General features: G+C 42.5%; 1 protein-coding gene and 1 long non-coding RNA gene across 3 annotated transcripts in view; one reads left to right on the top strand and one right to left on the bottom strand.

Moving 5' to 3' along the window:
• Nucleotides 1-20,787, top strand: part of LOC146371382 (uncharacterized) — a 77,874-nt gene that overhangs the window by 50,924 nt on the left and 6,163 nt on the right. The window lies entirely within an intron of this gene.
• On the bottom strand, nucleotides 7,191-20,614 carry LOC146371383 (alpha-1-antitrypsin homolog). 2 transcript variants are annotated; one of them, XM_084954042.1, is made up of 6 exons: nucleotides 20,439-20,614; nucleotides 16,517-17,129; nucleotides 16,064-16,334; nucleotides 10,979-11,126; nucleotides 10,652-10,855; nucleotides 7,191-7,721 (listed from the first exon to the last, which is right to left on the bottom strand). In XM_084954042.1, exons 1-5 carry the CDS (start codon nucleotides 20,445-20,447, stop codon nucleotides 10,664-10,666), a joined length of 1,233 nt encoding a protein of 410 aa, XP_084810168.1. In that variant the 5' UTR covers nucleotides 20,448-20,614; the 3' UTR covers nucleotides 7,191-7,721; nucleotides 10,652-10,663. The 2 variants fall into 2 exon arrangements, with proteins under 2 accessions (XP_084810168.1, XP_084810167.1); XM_084954041.1 differs by lacking the exon at nucleotides 7,191-7,721 and having other exon boundaries at nucleotides 10,122-10,855; nucleotides 20,439-20,607.

Below are 20,787 nucleotides of genomic sequence, written 5' to 3'. Positions count from 1 at the left end.
CATGAGTGAATCATATAAGCCATATATCCCAACACATTTCACCTCAGGGTGCTTTATATTGTAAGTAGGTACCCAACAATAATACAGAGAAAGCCCCAGTAATAATAACACAACCCCCTATGAGCAGCACTTTGGCGACAGTGGGAAGGAAAAACTCCCTTTTAACAGGAAGAAACCTCCAGCAGAACCAGGCTCAGGGAGGGGCGGGGCCATCTTTTATATAATGTGTATGATTACTAACTTCAGACCCAGCCCAGCTGTTTCCCTGCTTTACTTAGTCATACTCAGCTAACTGGCTTTAGACTGAGAAAGGTGTGTTGTTTAAAAATGAGGCACAAAAAACGTTCGTGTTTAAACAACAGGCTGTTACACCATCAACATGTTCAAAATGTCATAAAGGTTCAGTTCTTAAATTGTGAAACTGTCAGATTTGTTTTCGTCCTTGTAGCAAAAATGTACATCAAATCACAAAATACAAAACAAACAAAAACAAATCACCAACCAGCTTTTGTTTAATCAGCTGTAGAGAACAGGTCAATCCAAACTGAGTGAAAACATATTTCATGGTGATGTATAAGTAATGATTTCTAAGTCACTGAGTGTAAGCGATGCTAAATTATGATAGGACTGTGTGTTTAATGACAGTGCAGTAACTCTCATTAACATCTGACATCTGTCTGCATATTAACAACTCATTTAGTCTAAGGAGTTAAAGACACCTAACCAGCAATGAGACATAAAATAATACACACTGAGTAGTTGAGATTTCTAGATTGTTACAAGAAATTCTTGATTACTTTGTGATATATGGCTTACTATTAATTACCCGTCAAGTAAAGTAGAGCGATGGATTAGCAGACCTTTCTTTCTTTCTTTTTTTTTGGTCATAATTCAAGACAAACAGAAAGGAGACAAATGATTTGATTTACCAGAGTTCAGTTAATATTCACGTCCATAAACCTTCTGAGGTATCGTCCATAATGTTAAAATGAACAGCTATCGGCATAATTACAGCCATATTGACATTATTAATTAAAATGTGTTGGGGTTTTTTAATTGTCTGAACCCACCATAAATCAGTAACAGATGTGATAACAGAGCATGTAGCAGTTCACCAGTTAGCCGGCCCGCACTGAGCGGCGCTGCGTTAGCCGCTCGTTTGGCATACAGGTGTGAATATTAATGTAAACATGCTCTGCATGGACAATGTTGTGTTTGTGTTGCTTTTTTGTTTGTGTTACTCGTGTATTAATTACGCAACGGGGGCGAAATTAATTATTCAGCATTTATCTTATCTGGAAACCTATAAGCAGTGTATAAAATCACATACGGACTTGATTGTGTAGCTTTTGATTTTGTTCTTTTGTTTAATTTGATTGCTTCTCCTGATTCGTTTCCAGCTGGGTCTGCATCTCCTAAACACTCTGATCTTTGTCCCGCTGGTTTGTGTTCTTTTCACTGCTTTTTAATTGGATGGCGGCCATTTTATTTTCCATTGCGTTCCACGATGCTTTTAATGTTCTGCTGTTTCTGCTTGAAGACATTCAGTGCATGTTTTTGCTCTGCAAGTTTAAAGTCGCAGCACAGCACATGAAGACTATTGTCTGTTGGAGATGTTCACGTTTGCAGAGCATCTTTTACAATCCTGTAAATCTTCACTGATTGCTGCTATCGTTCAGGTAGGTGGTTGAGTCATGTGTATGTATATTGTGTTTATATATGTGTGTGTGTGTGCATGAATGTGTCTAATAGCCCCGCAGCAATTTCACCCCACGTTAGATGTGATGGATCAGCCACACGCTGCCACACACCTTAGAGCTGCAGGTGTAAAAAACAGTCAACACATGTATCAAGGAGCCACAGAGAGCAGCGTGATACTGCAGGGCTGATGCAAGATGACAAGGGAATAATAATGAAACACAGCTGCTGTTTTGCCACTGACCTGGATTGATACAGTACAAAGAGAGACACAGACGAGCTCAATCCTCCAACACAGCTGGTTCTCCGCTGAAACAAGCTGCCTCTAATCCCATTTGTCAACTGCAAAGATGCGCTTCGATTTTAGGGTCGTGGCGCCCAACAGCAAATTCAAACGCGTCTAAATGGCAGCCATCACCACTCGGGATGGCTTTCCAGATGCGCGTGTTTTCGCGTGTAAGCCCAGACGTATAGGTCAGCACAGTCAGCGAGCGATGTGCTGTGGACTGTCAGCGTAGCTTACTGTAATAAGACATCACAAGCATGTGCGCTGCGCATACAAACACGAGTTTATCCCCTTTCTGCCACAGAGGCCTCAACATTAAAAGGGGCTCGATTGCTCACTGTACATCTCTGCCTTTGTGCGTGAAGGCAGCATAAATAATACACATGATCAGTTTCCTTATTGTTTGTCTTTGATGCAGCAGCAGCCTCCTTCTGTCAACCTGGCTTCTCTGCCTCGTCTTTGTTGGTTTTGATGCACATTTAACGAGGTTGTACTCAGTCGTTCGGCATGTTAAGTGGATGCCACTGTGCGCTGTATACTCAGTGGATTGTGCGAGTGAGTCTTGTGTACTGGGGGACCGCTGGGTTTTGTTGTTGATGTGTCTCTGTCCTGGCAGTGGCAAACAATACCAAAGATCTGTGTGAAGAAGGAGTCCAGGGTGCCTCTTTTGTGAGATCTACACCCTGAAACAGAATTTTTTAAACTGTCCATGCTGTGATCTTGGACTTTATATTTCTCTAAATAAACAAGCTAGTTTTAGTGTTGTTGCAAACTGAAATTAGGCGCTAATCTGTGATAGACGCGCTGCCTTTTTTCCTCTGCAGAGACAGATTAAAGCTTTGGCTCTTGTTTGCTTGCTGGGCCTGTTTACACTGTCCAAGTGTTTTTTTAAAGCCTCTCTCGTTTTGTGCAGATCCCCCCTTTAATGTGTTTTCCCTGGCTGAGACTGTGGCACAGAAAGCACACAGATGATAACTGATGATAGGAGCGTGAGTCATTCCATGACCTTCCAAGCATTCAACTCATTTGACTTTGATGTGTAAAGTAGACCAATGAATGGAGCAGCGGCTGTGCTTTAATTTTGGTCTAAATTACAAACTCAAATGAGTAAAGCGTTAAGTGAACAATAGCAAGGTGCAAGGGGCCCACACTCATTTTCCCGTGACACAACAGTGCCACCTACTGGTGTCTACGTGTGATTATGTGTAAATGTGAGTCCTAGGAAGCGTTTGATTTTCTTCCTTTCACGTTTTTTCTCTGATGTTTGTTCACGAGTGTCTAAATGCTTCTGTCTGTGCACTAAAAATCCACTTTATAAAGTTTTGTAAGCATGTAACGCTCTGTGTTGTGAGCACTCACTGCTTTCTTTGTGTTTTTCACCCTGAAAAAATCAATAAACGGAAGTGCTTAAAGAAAATCCCCCTGATTGAAATCGAGAATCTGTGAATATGTGCACATGCAGTATCTGCACAGCGTGAGTTCAAAGGTCAAGTGAACTCTAATAGATTGATTAGAAATAGGATGCACAGATGGGGATGGGAGCACGCTGATTCATTGACCTTTAATTGTGCAAACAGACGGCACTGCCTTTTCATGAGACCTTCGATTTCATCATATTCTGAGGCACACGTGGGTATGTGTCGAAGCATTAGTGTGTTTGCACATTTAAAAGCTTAATTAATCAGTGCCCTGCTGTTCCCTCTATCCTGTCTAACTTTGCTATCTGTAAGCCGAGCTAATATAACTGGACTTTGGTGGACGATGACTTTTTTTCCTTCTTTTTTGTTGTAGTTTTGCCTCGATTACACAATCAACATGTGATCGAAGGGCAGACTTCCAGCTCTAATTCCAGGGGTTTAACAGAAGCATTGCTTTCAATAAAACACTTTCATCCCTATAGACAGATTTAAATCCACAATCTCTTCTTTTCACCAAGATTTCCAAGAGCTGGACACCATGGAAAGGAGGCAGCGACTTTTAAGGAAAAGTCACGTGACATAAATAAGGCAACTCTGAAGTTGAGCTTCATAGGTGTTCACGTTTAACCTGAAATATAATGGAGTAATACTATTATTAACTGTAACCTCTGAACATCAGTGAATTTCTGATTGCAAGTTCAAAAATAAACCCATAACTGAAAGTCCAAAGAAGGCAGGAAATCACGAGGAGTACTGGGAGATTTGTTCGTAGTCGAGCAGCCAGTGACAGTGACAGCCAAATGCCTTCCTGTAACTTTCACTTGCAGTGCTGTTGCTAGGCTGCCTAAATTGGCCTGTTGTTTCCTTGTTACTGTAACAAGAGCAACGCATGCAAATCATTGCCTGGAGCAAGCAGAATACAGTTTTCCTCTTATCTCTCTTCACTGGTCCCCAGATTCCTGGTAAATGAGATTAAATCATCACGAATCAACAGTCTTCACAGCCTGAATCTTATTATGTAATGATTGAAAACCTATGAAATCCCTTGATGCTGTCTCCATCAGGGAAATGTCTTATCAGGCACCAAGCTTTACTCCCTGTGCTTCAGATGTGTGCTACTTTTGTCAGCCAAACACAGTCACTGAAATGTCATTTATTCCACATGCTGATCTTTTCCCTCTCAAAATCAATACTGCACACTGTGCTTAATTCAAAGAGGCAATACAAATGTTTTTGTCTTAACTCATAAATCGCTTTCCTCACCAACAGACCACATGAGGCTTCAGCACTGTGTGTGAGGAGGTGGTATCAGATGACGGTGCGCTCTTCCTTCCTCTTTACCTTCAGTTATATCACCACTAACTGCCACCTCCAGAGCTTCTCAGAGGATACAGGCTTCGTTGGATGTGGACCTGAGGCGAACCGATCTTGAGCATAGGAAGGTTATCACACACTCACTCTCATCTGGTGTAACTCGACAACCTGCACATCAGCACCAGCGTATCAAAACAAGATGTTGGTTGATTTCTGGAGAAAGCCAAGCTCATCGGTGAGCTCGGTCTCGGCTTTCTCCACAGAATTTCTCCACAGGTTGGACTGGTGCAAATTGCCAGGTGATAACAGATAACACTCGTGCTCTGCTCAAGAAAGGCCAAAGTTGGCTCCCTCTGCTGGACAGGCTGAGCTCTTTTGAGGTGTGCAGGACATTACTGAAGACCTTTCATGACGTAGGTCCTCCTCAGACTGTATAATACCCACACAGGATAAAGGTGTTTAAAAAATGCATGTGTGTTATCATCACTCTCACTGCGCTATATGTACATATTGTTTTACTTTATTTTACTTTATATAGAAACCATCTGTACATAGTTTAGTATTGTGGCTTATTGTGCACTATTTGTATTTTATATCTCTCATTCACTGCTTCTTTCTCCTCGTGCTCCTGTAACAAGGGAATTTCCCCAGTGTGAGATTAAATAAAGGCTATTTGATGTGATAGACATAAACATTAATCACACAGTGTTTCAGGTATAGAGTAATTACACCATCAGCTGTTGGTTGATTTCCTGCTAGCCTTGCTCTGACTCTACAATAATAAACAGGTTCTTATGTCGCACTTTTCTATGCTGGTTGAGCTTCAAACCCTTTGGTGCAACATGCCTCATTCACACTTAGATTAATGTAACACAGACCAACTCTGGGTTCTTTATTTTGCCCAACGATACTTTGGCATGCAGACTAGAGCAGCCAGGAAGTGAACCACCAACCTTCCAGTCAGAGGATGGCCAGCTCTGCCTCCTACTGAATTTCTCGGAGGATAAAGTTTCATCTAATCTATCTAATCTGAACCACAGGCAATGACCAGCAGATCACAGGCATCCAGTATCTTTTGATGATGTCGTATGAATATGAATATGATGTGATATCCAAAGTCTTTGCGATTTACCTCTGAGAAACGCTCCTTCTCTCTTTTTATACCCAATCGTATTACTGACCTGCTGCCAATTAACCTTTTAAAGCTACGATAATTAATTAGATTTGCAAATCATTGCATTCTGATATTATTACTATTTAGACACAGACATTTAATCCCATATTATATTAGATATTAGAGAATAATCCCACACTGGGAAAATCCACGTTACAGTAGTTCACGGGTCAGGAAGAAAACGTGAATAGTTGTTGTCCGCGTGTCTTGGGCGGCTCTGCTTTAGTGTTTCTTTAAAATAGTTGAAAATAGCTGCCTGCCTAATATAGAGAACAACATTGGTATTCTTGATACAGTGCACTGGGCTGCTGGGACACGCTGGGTCCTGATATTGCATGTACTGCAGATAAGAATAGTTAGACACGTACCACTCACCTAAATGTTATTGCAAACCAAGCTCTGTCTCCATGGCAAAAGCACTCCTGATGGCAGTGGCCTTTCCCTTTTTCATCAACAGCATGCACTTAAATATATATACAACAAAAACTCAAGGCAGCTCCAGGGATCTCAGTGTGATCGAGCATCATTGGCAGAGGACGTCTGACGTACAGAGACGCCGCTCGGCAGCCCACAGGTCCAAACTGGATGTGCAACTGTCCTCGTGCAAAGCGGCTCGCGGGTTACACATCCACGTCTTTCGTCTGTGTTTGGGAGGACATGTGAGCAAACAGAATTTTTTCCCTTTTTTAGATCACAGCAGTGTCTTTCCTGAGCGACATACATGTGCTGAGCATTGGTGTGTTATTAAGCATGATGACTAAAGCCCGAGAACACCCAGTTATCTCATCAGTTCATGTTTCCGATGCCCCTGTCTGTCAGTGTCACTGCAAAGAGACATGCTTTCCTTCTTCCTGTTGCATTACAAGAAATGAGCTGCTGCGTGAGAGCGGCACACTGAGATAACTGCCATTAGGACCCACACACTCTAACCCCGATGGCGAATGCATTATAGATGGCCACTTCACAATGTGTCAAATCATATCTTGATTTGCATGTGTATCACACATTTGATCTTCTTCAAGCAGGAATAACAACCAAAGCAGAGAGATCTGAGAGACTTTCAGCGCTAGAAGAGGGAGAAGCATGGAGCTCAACACTAATGAAGACGTCTTTCTGCTGAGGTTCAGAAATGATGTTGGGCTTGTGATGTTTTCCACAGCGAATGTGTTTGTGCTACAGAGCAGACTTTGCCTGTTCAAATGAATAGCAAAGGATGCTTTGCAGTGAGCGTGTGCTACTTCCCTGACTTTGTTTTTCAAACCTAAACTGAAATATCTGCAAAAACCAGTGTTTAACAGCGATGACACCTACACCTTTGTAAATGCACAAAAGCCATCTGTTAAGTCCGTAGCAATACTGGCAGTCTTGTAGCCAGAGCACATCGAAGCACAAGCTGTGGGAGTGGTAGTAAGCCTCTTAGCGTTTGCCAACACTATTGTGTTGTACATTGTACAATTAGTGCAGATAATTTCATTCATGGTTTAGTCTTCTGTCTACAGGAGCTTTCTTGGAGCCTGCCAGGAGGATTTACTCTAATCTATGGGTCTGTCTGGGATTCTACCTGGGTGTATTGTGACAAACTATTAATGCACACCCGAATGCAGTTCTTAGAGACATCAAAATAAAATAGAGTAAAACATACAGTGAAAAACCAGAACACAAATCACATACACACTAAGAGCAATTCGCCTGTTTAACCATTTATGTCAGAGAGCAGAGCGTGGCGTCGTCATCTTCAATCACAATTATCTTGAGTTTGTCTAGTCCGGCTTCCTCACGTCACCCTCCAATAATCCTTCGACATTTCTCACACCTGAGTTTTTTCCCAGTTCTGTTAGAGAAAAACATGAAAGTGTTCAGAAAGTCTAGTTTTGGACTTTTGTTCCATATCTGTTAAAGTGTATATAGGTTAACACCATTATAATAAGGTGTCACAGATTTGCATACACAGCTCTCAGATTCAGTGGGCTTTAAAAAAAACCTTGGTTTTCCTCATCCAGAAAATCTGTCGTACTTTAGCGTTACCGTTGTAATTCTCATTTATCTGGACTGTAAACAGGCTTTTATGCTTCTTCGATCTCACCGAGCACGTAACCAAAATGAAACAAACCTTTAAACTGAGGACAACCGTCTCTACCCAACCAACCCAGTTACCCGAGCATTTGTATTCCACCGGTTTCTTTACAGTTCAACATACTAATTAATCCTGTTTGCTGGTTTGACAAGCAGACGGGATTATTGCGTTTCCAGTCACACTCTGATCAACTTATCCAAAGAGGCTTCACACACTCAAACGTGTCCGGCTAAGTGTGCAGTGTTTGCCTGTCCCAGTGGGATGGAGCTTCTATGAATTTCCACTCCTGGAAATTAGTCGTAGTTTTACTATCTGTGTGCACACTCACATAGGCCACAGAGATTTCAAGAATTTATGTGAAGTCCTGATCAAATTTAAACTGGTGGACTGCTCGTACTGGGACTTTCTGCCCAGTCAGCTTTTTGATTGGGAAACGTCCTGCCAACTTTCTTTACAGAAGCGATTGTATGTCAGCGCCAACAAGAGAGACAAAGTGTATGTGTACTCAATGTGTAAACACTCTGCTGCAACTTTTCCACTGACGGGTCAAAGAGCAAAGGGCTGTTTGAGGCCGATGGCCGTGGGGGCCACGTACTGTCCCATCCGAATCTGTTACAACCCTTTGAAATCTCTGGGATTTAGTCACCAGTTAATTCCCAAAAGTTTTAATCCATCTAATCTGCTAACCTGACATTTCTTTATTTGTTAGTTGATTTATTTAAAAAATGCTGGAATGATGCTTCCATGAGTTTAATCCATAAACAACATGTTTTATTTCATGTTCTTCAGCTTTATTATGTAACTAGTTTTTTACATTTTTATCGTTTTTACATTTTTTTGGTGTTTTTAACTTGTATTGATATGCATCAGTTTTATTTATTTATCTCTTTATTTTCAAATAGCTGTACAGCACTTTGTTCGAAAGCGCTTTATAAATAAAGTTATTATTATTACTAACTAAAACAAAGTGTTCTTAACAGTAATTTAGTCAAATATTAAAATGCTTCTGTGAAGACTGATAGCCGTTACAAATATTTCTATAATGTAAATAGTGTTTTCAATCGTGATCCTCAAAATGACATCATTACAGTAGCATCATCTCACAAGCAGGTGCCGTTATATAACTGTCAGGTTGGTGATATTGCCCATGAACAGTAGCTCCCAGCAGAGTTTTCAAAAATGAAAGCCAAGGAGGGCCCGTCATTTCTGACTGATGGTGGAAGGCTGAGCCAAGCTTTGGAGATGGGCAGTCCGGGGCTATTTTCTAACTCCACTGTTAGCCTCTTTTAGTGTCTTAGAGTCCAGCAAAAGTAAAGGAGTGGGAATGTTCTTGCATTATTCCCTAATAAGAATTAAAAAAGAAAGTCGGCATGAGAAGCAGAGACTGGTGCATGCTCTTTTTATGGGGTTTCTGGGGCAGCTGTAGATCAGAAGTTAGAGCAGGTCATCATTGGATACTAATCAGACGTTTGGTGATTGATCCCCGGCTGCTCCAGTCAGCAAATATCCTTGGGGAAGATACTAACCCAAAGTTGCTCTCTGATGCATCCAGAATCGTGAATGTTAGATAGAAAGCTCGTAAGCATAGAAGGTTGGGCGTGTATGGATGGGTTAATAATAGATGCTGTATATACAGTGATGGTCAAGTTAAAAAAAACCTTTCAATAAACCTGCCAGTCCAATTTTTTGCAAAATCCTTCATATAAAATATAATCAAATGAAAAACTCTCTTTTAAAAATGCTCGTTTGTCATTGTGTCATGAGACACTCTCACAAAATCATAACCGTATGTTTGGATAATATGGGGATTCTTGTTTGTCATCTATGTTGTCAACACTTGCACGATGTGGACATACAACAGTTAATCTCTCTATTTTTAAACTACTTTTACCATTTCTCTCACATTTCAAAATAATATCAGGGAAAGATGGAAGGTCAAAATGACACCCAAATGAGTCTTTAACTTGTTTTAACAGGTTTCATTAAAAACTGCCAAACTGTTAAAAACCTAAAAGGATTTGAGTTCATTTGATTGTCGATTTGGGGTTAATGTCCACCTGAGCAGTTTCCCTTCCTTTTTTAACCTTGAACAGCCTGAAACATGAAATAACTACAAGAACATTCACATTTTTTTAAAACTTAAATGTTTATTGAACCATCTGACAGTTTTTTTAAAAAGAGAGTGCAATTAAATATCAGTTTTCACATATGGATCTTGATTTTTCATATTTTTGCTACATTTGTTCCTTAAAAATGTGCAACTTATTCAGATTCAGGACGAAAGAATCACACTGATGATATGCAGGTGTGTTTAGAGAGTATCTACCTGAGATAAGAGTTAAGCCCCCAAACTGAGCAAGTGGCTTCTGTAAACCCCAGAGTGTCTTTGTAAGTCTGGGATTTAGTAGCTAGTTTTCTTGCCCTATGAGCCACATCTTAGTAGAATATCTCAGAAACAAACCACAGAAAATTCCTCATTTATTTAGTATCAATATTTTTAGTTAAAACTATGGTAGTCTTAAGATTTCTTCTTTTTTACCTGAGCAAAATGTCCTCAATATTACTTTTGTAGACCACATAAATTAGTGTGTGCAGACTGACAAATATGTGTTTAGTGTGAGCGCTCAGTCTTTTATATCATGAAAGGAACCTTATGATGACAACTGTGATCAAACGTATCACCTTACAACTATGTGCCGTTATGAAGCTGTTGGTTTGTTGATCCTGCCCATGAAGAGGATGCTTCCAGTCGAGTTTTCCAAAATGAAAACTAAGAAGGGCCTGTCAATTCTCACGGGTGTTGGTGTAGTCAGTAGGATCCATTCAGATATGGTGATGGCTGCTGCCTCTGTTCCCATCTCGGTGACACTGATCGTGGCCTTATGGGATGCCTGTGGGAAAAAATAAGAAAGCGGGCAGATCAAAGCTAATTTCTCAGAATTCAGTTTAACCAAAAGAGTAGGCATGCTCTAGTCCTGTTCCCTAAAAACAAGTAAAAAGGAAACTTCGCCCACCTTTGATACTTTAAGTGGAAACTTGTTTGACACAGCAGAGAAATCAGCGATGTTTTCAAAAGCACTTGTGATGCCCATTTCTTGCAATATATTCCTCAAGGAGGCATTAGTGGCAATGGAAAATTTTGGCATATAAAGTTCCACATACCTGAGAAACAGAGAAACCATAATTATACAGTTAAACTGCTGGTGGTTCCATCTTTTTCTAACTGGCTCAGCTCAATCTTCACTGCAACAGTCTGGAACAACACCCGCATTCCTGCTGATGCCAATCCGCCAGTGCAGCTTACACACCACCTTCACATCACTCATGAGTAAGCTTGCAAGATACTTTAGCTCTCTTGCTTGAAGCTGGAATTGTTTCTGGGTCATTGACTTAGTGTTTTGATCTTTTCTTTACTGCTTTTGTGAGAAATGGTTTTTGTTTCTAGGTTTTGTTTTCAGTACTTGGTAATTGTGTTTATTATAATCCTTATATCAGCTTTTGCTGCCTTCCCTGTGTTTCCTGTGTGCAGCTGTTAGGTCTCCCTCACTGTAGGTTGGTTTCTTCTCTTTTTATTTTGCCAGTCTCTGGTCCCACCTGCTTTATGTACGCATCCTTACTACTTGGTAGTGTGTTTTCCTTGCTCCGGATTCTCTTGGCGATAGCGGGGTGTTTATCAGCCAAAGACCTGTCTCATTTTGGTTCAGCTCTCAGTTGAGAGGTGTCCCATCACCCTTACCATTAGCCACACTGAGGGTCTTCACCACTTACATCGGCCTGCAGCCAAGCCGCCTAAATTCTCTACATGATCATCGGCCTGTAACAGCCACCAGAAGGTCTTCTACACCTTCGTTGATCTCTGGCTGTGCTACCAGAGGGTCTTTGCAGAGACCCTCAGCCTCCAAAGGACAAAGCCTTCAGTGGTCTCCTGTCAGACCCTCCATCCCTATCATCCAGATTCATCTCAGCCACCAGGGTTGATTTGTCTCTGCCGGTGGTTTCACAGCCAGCCCCTGACCTGGCTTCCCACTTCTGCTGGTTCCGTGGCCAGCACCCAGAGCTGCTCCACTCAACACCACTCAAAGAGTTCTTTAAGTCTCCCCTTTGCATTTCCATTCCTTCTCATGAGTCCTGCATTTGGATGCCCATCCTGTCAACTACACTGGCAAATTGTGACAGACGCAGCCTCATTCTCCCAAACCAGAGCGTGCATTTCATTCGGGTGCAAACCACTCCAGTGCATGATGAAGGTGACACATCGTCCACAAAAAATACAAATACGTCTCTTGAGTCACTTCTCCAAGTCTACGAAACACACGCATGCTGGAGGGTCAGCCTGCCATGATACCCCCAGAAGTCCTGCAAAGGGTAACAATCTGGTTGAAGGTTCAATGATTGCCAAGAGCCTCCTTTCCAGCAGTATAATAAAGCTATAACTTGTTTTTTAAAATGCACAGGCGATATAGGGAATGCTCGGGTCACCAGACTCAAAGTTCCTCAAAGTGCTCTTTCCATAACCCAAAAATATCCCCAGTCCAGGTCAGCATTTCTTCTGCCCAAACATGACCCGAGCCCAGCCCTGCTTTCACATTTATTCATGTAATATTGACATATTTCAGTGTTACCTCATCATACCAAAACAAAGAACACACTTTTCCTCAGTTTGGCTTCTGTTAGTACACGTAATATCCAGTGTTGAACTTACACAGTGTGCAGATTTATACTAATCAAACACAGAAAGTTGTTCTACTATTGCAAAATGATCATTTTGACTCCACAATCCTGCAAGTAGCCACATCTGCAAATGTTTCTAGCTTGTTGTGCATCTGATCATATACAACATTAGATTATTCTACATACAATGGGAATTACTTTTTAACCTACATAAACAATGACACAACACGTAACATCAAAACCTGATACACAGCTGCCCATTGTGCCTGTTTGGTTCTTTAGCCGTCACAATTGTTGTCTGAAGACCAACAAAGATACCCAACGGATTTTTCTTTACCAAATGGATCATCACAGCCTTGCCGTGTTGGTCCATTTGATCGACCTTTGTGGTTACTATTTTTATTATTTTATTTTATTTCCAGTTGTTACAGACGGGACAGACATGACTGGGGGATAAAAAGGGAGAAAGAAAGACGAAGGAAAAGAAAAGCAGAGGGGAAGAGGGAGAGTGAGGAAGGACACTTAAAAAGAAAAGAAACTCCCGGATCACCTGTTGAGAGAAAAAAAGAGAGAAAACAAGAAAAACAAGAGAGCAACATAATAAACACAGCACCATCGCATTAATCTAGCTAAGTGTAAATAACAGTAAATACTAAATATTGAATTTTGTTGTGCCGCGCGGCGCACAATGTGCTATGAGGTAGTAGCCAAGAAAGGTGTAGTTTGTGTCTGTGAACACCCGTGTGCACACCTGTGTGGATCAGCACGCTTCAAAAAGCTAAGGAGCTCCTTAGACTACGATGACCTGGAGGACTGAGAACCTTCACAGGCATATTGTATTCAAAAGGTTTCTCCACGTAACGATCTGCTAGAGCAGGGGTGTCGAACTCCAGGCCTCGAGGGCCGGTGTCCTGCAGGTTTGAGATCTCTCCCTGGGTCAACACACCTGAATCACATGATTAGTTCATTACCAGGCCTCTGGAGAACTTCAAGACATGTTGAGGAGGTCATTTAGCCGTTTAAATCAGCTGTGCTGGATCAAGGACACGTCTAAAACATGCAGGACACCGGCACCTCGAGGCCTGGAGTTCGACACCTGTTTGCTAGAGGCTGTGGGGAGCCATAGCCCTGTCCCCCAGGGCGTGAAGCAGGCATGGAGGAGATCCAGGCCCCAGACATCCAGATGCCCCCAGAGTGCGAGAGCCCAAGGAGGACCACCGGAGGGGCATCCGTGCCGCCCTCCTGGGAAGAGCTGAGGAGAGCCACAGATGAGGGGGCACCCAGCAGCCACGGAGCAGAAGCCAGAGGAGGCTGCAGTGGCACGCCCCCGGGCTCTGCCGGCAGCCAGCTGTGCCAGAGTTACTGAGCCCCAGGCCCAGAGGCTGGAGGTCTGAAGGCCCCCCCCACCCCCCGGAAGGGGCCCGACTGAGCCATGGGCGGCAGGCCCTGCCATGCAGCCACCGGGAGTGAGCCGGTACACACCCGAGCACCCCAAGAAACAAGATCCACCAACGCACCTACGCCTGAGGGCATCAGCCACCGGCAGGGAGCGTGGTGAGGGGAGATAGGCCTCCATTCTTTGGAGGGCCTGAGATGTTCCCAGAGGGGTGGAGTCTGAGACCCGACCTGACGTATAGACAGACAAACAGGCGCACACAGACACAAACTTGCATTCCCCCCTCATGCACACATATACAAACACTCGGCACTCAACCAATGTGGAGACAGACACAAATGGACACTGTACACACAATCACACTCCCCAAACATAGTCTATACCCCAGGTCCAGGTACCCTCGCCCCCAGAGGAGGAAACTGCACCTTGACCCAGAAGATGTTGACCCAGGACATGTCCTTCAACGCACATATTAAACAAATATGTAAGACTGCTTTCTTCCATTTGCGCAACATCTCTAAAATTAGAAATATCCTGTCTCAGAGTGACGCTGAAAAACTAGTTCATGCATTTATTACTTCCAGGCTGGACTACTGTAATTCATTATTATTAGGATGTCCAAAAAACTCACTGAAAAGCCTTCAGCTAATCCAAAATGCTGCAGCAAGAGTCCTGACAGGGACTAGAAGGAGAGAGCATATTTCTCCTGTTTTGGCTTCCCTTCATTGGCTTCCTGTTAAATCCAGAATTGAATTCAAAATCCTGCTCCTCACATACAAGGTCTTAAATAATCAGGCCCCATCTTATCTTAATGACCTTGTAGTACCATATCACCCTATTAGAGCACTTCGCTCTCGCTCTGCAGGCCTACTTGTTGTTCCTAGAGTATTTAAAAGTAGAATGGGAGGCAGAGCCTTCAGTTTTCAGGCCCCTCTTCTGTGGAACCAGCTTCCAGTTTGGATTCGGGAGACAGAAACTATCTCTACTTTCAAGATTAGGCTTAAAACTTTCCTTTTTGCTAAAGCATATAGTTAGGGCTGGACCAGGTGACCCTGAATCCTCCCTTAGTTATGCTGCAATAGACGTAGGCTGCCGGGGGATTCCCAAGATGCATTGAGTTTTTCCTTTCCAGTCACCTTTCTCACTCACTATGTATTAATAGACCTCTCTGCATTGAATCATATCTGTTATTAACCTCTGTCTCTCTTCCACAGCATGTCTTTTATCCTGTCTTCCTTCTCTCACCCCAACCGGTCGCAGCAGATGGCCGCCCCTCCCTGAGCCTGGTTCTGCCGGAGGTTTCTTCCTGTTAAAAGGGAGTTTTTCCTTCCCACTGTCGCCAAAGTGCTTGCTCATAGGGGGTCATATGATTGTTGGGTTTTTCTCTGTATCTATGAAGCGCCTTGAGGCGACTTTTGTTGTGATTTGGCGCTATATAAATAAAATTGAATTGAATTGAATTGAATTGAATGTTACCCTTCCCCCGGGGTGGAGACAAGCAGACCGCGCCCTGCCCTGCAGCAGCAAGGCAGCCCAGCATCCCAGACCCCAACTGGACGGCCAACACCTCCGTCCAGCCCCTCCGCCCCAATGGCTATCAGAGAATGGGGGGTGTGTGAAGACCCCATACCTCCCTCCTTCCGCTCAGTGTAGTGTTGCTGCGTGTTGTTCTAAAGTGCATTTAAAACATGGGAGGGCATGGTGCTGCTGCCAGAGAGCAGCAGGTGTCAGGTGTCATAGCTGCCCCTTTTAACTAGCTTTTAACACTGGAAATGCTGCCAAGACTGATTATGGAAATTTAGAAAATTATAGCCAAGATGACGACCGTTAAGGGAGAGAAGTGTACAACCTTCCAATGGTCACAAATAAGCTCTGTACCTTTAGTGCATTGCACGTCCATCTGATTCTCAGTGTAAATAAACTTTGGGTCTCGTAATAGCAAAGCTAAAAGCAGTTTTATGAGACAGAAATGGGTAACACACTTCATCTACTACCAAGAAAGAATAATCAGACATAATGCAATAAGTCTTACATCATAGATGCTGAGTTTTGCCAGTTTCTTATATGGTCCTTGTTAATGTTTTCCTCCACACTCCTCATCCAGCTTTCATCAGGAAGGACAATCATCATGGAGGTGTGACTCTTGTATGGCAGCAAGATGATGCTGGTGTGGTTCGCTGCGTCCTCAAAGATGTGGTAGTATCCCGTCCTTACCATCATGTCAACCTGAACTTTGGTCCTGCTGTCAACATGGAAGTCCGCCTTATGTGTCATTTCACTATTAAATGGTTTCTTCCAGTATCCTGCACGACACAGTGGAGAGTGGTGACGACAATATTGGGATGTGTCAGCATAAATCATGCTACTTGTTGAAAGTATATTTCAATCATCAGCTGACATCTAAGCTGACCTTTTTTATTTAAATATATGTGATATTCATGTTTGTCTGTTGTAGCCTAACAATAGACTTGATCAGGCGTCTTACCTTTAAAATAGACATAGTTAATGAGCATCATCATCGTTTCAGGGTCAACATCGTTCACCATGTCTTTGATCTTGTCCTGTGTTTTATTGGCAATGTGTCTGTTGATTTTATCTGCAGCCTCAGCAGGGTTAGTAAAGTTGATTTGCAAGACTTCACCAGAGTAATGCTGCTTGACATCATTCAGAAACTTCTCCAGGGGACTGAAACCTGAGTGCACTGCAATGGTACTGCCAACATCCAGCTTTTGGTTCTCCTGGCTTTGTCCAAGCACGTGGAAAAGATGTTGGTAGGCTTCATTGACCTGAGTCTGGTTTAAGGTGCTGTAGCCCAGGCTGGAGAACAGCTGGCTGTGGGTTTCACTATGGGCCCCAGTAGACAGTACAGACAGGGCAGTGGAGAGGCCCAGTGGTGAGAAGAAAATGTTGTTTCCAGCAGCAGTCCTCGCATTCAGACGTTTGTAGAAGGCAAAGGCAAAGCCAGCATTAGGAGCAGAGAGCCTGTGGCAGCTCATATGGTCTTCAGAACCACGGTTGTGGTGGAGATGGTGGTCTGCCGAGGCTACAGCGAGCAACAGTGCAATGAGTGCACAGCTACAGAAATGCATCTTTAGAGTCTGTGGATTGGAAATCAAAGAAGTAACACAAAATGAGTTCCAGTTAAAGTTTTTCATTACAGGCAGTTATCTATCTGTAAATCATAATTCCTCAACCTTTGGTAAAAAGAAGTAATCTAATTAAAGCTTTCATCTACCACCTTTACAGGGGCAGCAGTCTGAGTAGAGAAGTACACACTTCCCTTACCCCAGCCACCTCTTCCAGCTTATCCGAGATAGACTGACTTGTTCCCAAACAAGGCAAAAATTATAATCTCTCCAGCAACTCCTAGGCCTGCCCTGTAGCCTCCTCCCAGTATGAGATTCAAACAGCTCACCTAGGTTTCCAGTAGTCATCCTAGTCAGATGCCTGTACCACCTCTGCTGGCTGTTTCCCATTTGGAGGAGCAACGGTGCTGCTTTGAATGTCAAAGCTCCCCACCCTATCCTTAAGTAAGAGCTCAGACATCCTTTAAAGGAAACTCAGTGCTGTTGTTTGTATCCGCAACATCGTTCATTCGGTCGCTTCATGGGACCTTGTGACAATAGGACCATAGATTGACTGGTAAATTGACAGCTTTGCTTTTATGCTCCTCTCACTCATAAACAACACCTTGAGACCCAGGCCTGAGTAAGCTACCCCACCCTTTTCCTTCTGAGAACCATGGTGCTGATTCTCATTTCTGTTTCTTCACACTTGACCGCAAACTGCCCCCGATCAAGCCAACAAAACTCCATCATTGTTGTGTACATCCTCCACCACCGTGCAACATCGAAATATTCTGTCCATAAGAATTATGACCAGAATTGTGACAAGCTGTAGCAGAGATGGAAGCAAGTCAGGTTCACTGCTGAAGATACAAACTAGGCACTCGCCATGGCCTGCAACAACAAGCCAGACACCTCATAATCTCGAAGCACCGCCCTTCTCTAAGTCCACAAAACAGATGGTTGGGCAAACTCCCATCCCTTGAATATCCTCAAGAGAATAAAGAGCTACTCCAGTGTAGGGATGAGTACCAGTATCCGGTGCCATGATGGCACCGGTTCTGACATAAACTGTAGTAACCAGACCGAAAAGCAGCGCACATTTCGGTGCTTTATTTCGGTGCTTTTGTTTCCTGAGATGTCATACACTTTGGATTCTAGCCAATCATTTTACCTTTCCAAGGATAGTAGGCGGGTCCAGGTACGTACGTTCTTTTAGAGCAGAGCTACAGATTAAAAATACCCAAGGCGAAGCGGTCAAATTCTGGCTGTACTTCACAGCAAAAGATGCAAACTCAGCAGCCTGCAACAAGTGCTTTAAGCTGATACTGTGATACTGTCAAAGGAGGTAACACCTCAAATCTGATGAAACACCTGGCGACGCATAGTGTTTTTTTAAAAGCCGAGAAATGCACCGTATTTGATAGCTTGCTGCGAGACCTCACACTGTGCACATCTACTGTGGGTGTGGTGCCTGTTATCGGACCCGGAGTTAGCAACATCCCCCAAAAACCCGAAGAGGAGAGTCCTGGCCCCTAGCCCTGCCAGTGTAGCAGAAATGATGAGGATGATGATGCAGCAGCAGCCGTTCTTCTCTGCGTGAGTAGCTTAATGTTGTTCGTGTGTAATTTACGTTGAGTAGGCTAACCACGTTATTACATTAATGCATGTAAGGTGAACTAGCAAACATCATCATAGCTACATGCGGCTGTCTTCTTGTTTGATGGCAGATGCTCCCTTCACCCTGGCCAAAAAGGCTAAAATGACCAAAGAAAAAGTGGAAAACAGCTGAACATGAGAGGTTTTTGGACAAAGTTGGTGTTTTTTTTCCCCCATTGTTTAAGCACTGCTTCCAGCCAAGAGTGATACCATAAATCGCCTATAGCTGCAGAAAAGGCTAACATTGTTATCTTTTTACAAAAAAACAGCTAAACATGAGAGGCTTTTGGAGGGGATACAAGTAACCTACTCCTGCCCACTGCCTCTCAGCTGGGGCACCTCCAGAGTGGAACAATTATATTTTCTAATGAAATAATGCAGTTACAGTATCTGAAATCTAAAGGGCGTTATTATTGTTTACCTTTATCTTTCATACTTTAGCAGACTCATTTTCCCAAATATTTCCTGGTAATGTTGTCAAAGGAGCTTGTAAAGAAAAGCGTCTGGACTTCTTTAAGTTGCTTGAAGACGTTTCACCTCTCATCCGAGAAGCTTCTTCAGTTCTAAGGACTTAGAACTGAAGAAGCTTCTCGGATGACCTGGATGACTGAGAACCTTCACAGACATTTCCTGTTAATCTACTGTCAGCTTACATTACTGTGGCTCAATGAATCACTCAAACATTATTTGCCAGTACAGTAGCTTACAGTTGTACTATGATGGCCACACTCCCCTCGAAATACGCAAAATATCTGCACCTACAGTCAAAGAGGCAGAAAAATATAGCGGTACAACTTTAGAAAACTTGGTTGCGCTCTATTACAGCAGTAATGTTGCAATAGTGGGTGGAAACAAGGTAAACATATGGAAATAGCGAGTTACTATCACTTTATTAACAATGTAATATTCAAGTAATAAGCAAGTAACATCCTGCACCAGCAATGGTGTCAGCCGCAAGTAGATAGCAGGCGGCCACAGCACAAAACCACAAAATAATAGCAGAGTAATGTTTTGGTAAGACTTTTAAAACCTGCTGCCAGTAGAACAGAAACATCAGGGAAACTTTTCTATACTTACTTCAAAGTCGTAGCAGTTTTAGCATTTTGCAGTCCTGGTTGTTTTTGATTACACAGAAATTAATTCACTTTTTTCTAAGTAATCATCAGACTTTATGGATTTTTCTTGAATGCGTTATTAACATAGAATTAAAGCTGTATTTGTCAGGCTGGATTCTCTGCACAGAAAATACAAAACTTGCTTCCACATAACAGGAAACCAAAAATGAACAAAGACAAATGCTGGAGATAAAAGCATAAAATCAGTTCCGATATTATAATGTTGTAATCCGATCCTGAAATGTTGGAACATCTACAATGATTAATTATTTATTTTGAGGTTTAAATCATTTTAATGTTAGGAAACTCTAATGCACAGAACTTGATATTTCCATATCTTCCCCTTCTCTTTTCTGCCGTATTGCCGCACTGTCACCTGTTACTGAAACCTTTATCAAAATGTTCAGTGTGTCAGTGTCTCTGCCACAGTAGATGTTTGACTTGTACATACGGATAAAAACAAAGAGCAGAATGAACTGAAATTTTCAGAACAACTCATAACACCGTATAAAATACAACGAATGAAAAGAATGAAAGAAGCAGTCAATTAATGGAGGCTTATGCTTACCATTAACATCTTATTTAGTGCAGTTTCCAGAAACTCTGTTTTTTGTTTTTCAGCAAGATTAAAGAAAGTTCGCTGACATTTCTGTTAAAGATTAACACAGATCAGCACTCTCTTTACAGAACTTTTGGATTGATTCATTTGACTTTGTTCATACAACAAGACTTGCTCAACAGCACAGGTAAATAACTCTGAGTGAAGAAATGAAAACAACTGTTCGAAAAAACCGAAGACAGAAATCTGGAGCCTTTTCATGAAATACATGGTACCTTCTTTTCAACAATTATGTTTAACTGAACTTGCAAATCATACAGGCAACAGACAGCAAAACTTATCTTTATATTGATATTTA

Source organism: Perissodus microlepis, chromosome 15 (genome assembly GCF_051167445.1).
Source record: "Perissodus microlepis isolate ML-2025 ecotype Zambia chromosome 15, ASM5116744v1, whole genome shotgun sequence".
Taxonomy (NCBI): domain Eukaryota; kingdom Metazoa; phylum Chordata; class Actinopteri; order Cichliformes; family Cichlidae; genus Perissodus; species Perissodus microlepis.
The sequence above is the reverse complement of the archived record's forward strand: the minus strand, read 5'-3'. Positions and strand labels throughout refer to the sequence as shown.

What these genes read in the sequence shown, in the direction of transcription:
- LOC146371383 (XM_084954042.1), bottom strand. An exon ending in TAACTATGTCTATTTTAAAG is followed by an intron (nt 16,335 to 16,516) that starts GTAAGACGCCTG and finishes TGTGTCGTGCAG; the next exon opens with GATACTGGAAGAAACCATTT. An exon ending in TTCCACTTAAAGTATCAAAG is followed by an intron (nt 10,856 to 10,978) that starts GTGGGCGAAGTT and finishes TTTTTCCCACAG; the next exon opens with GCATCCCATAAGGCCACGAT.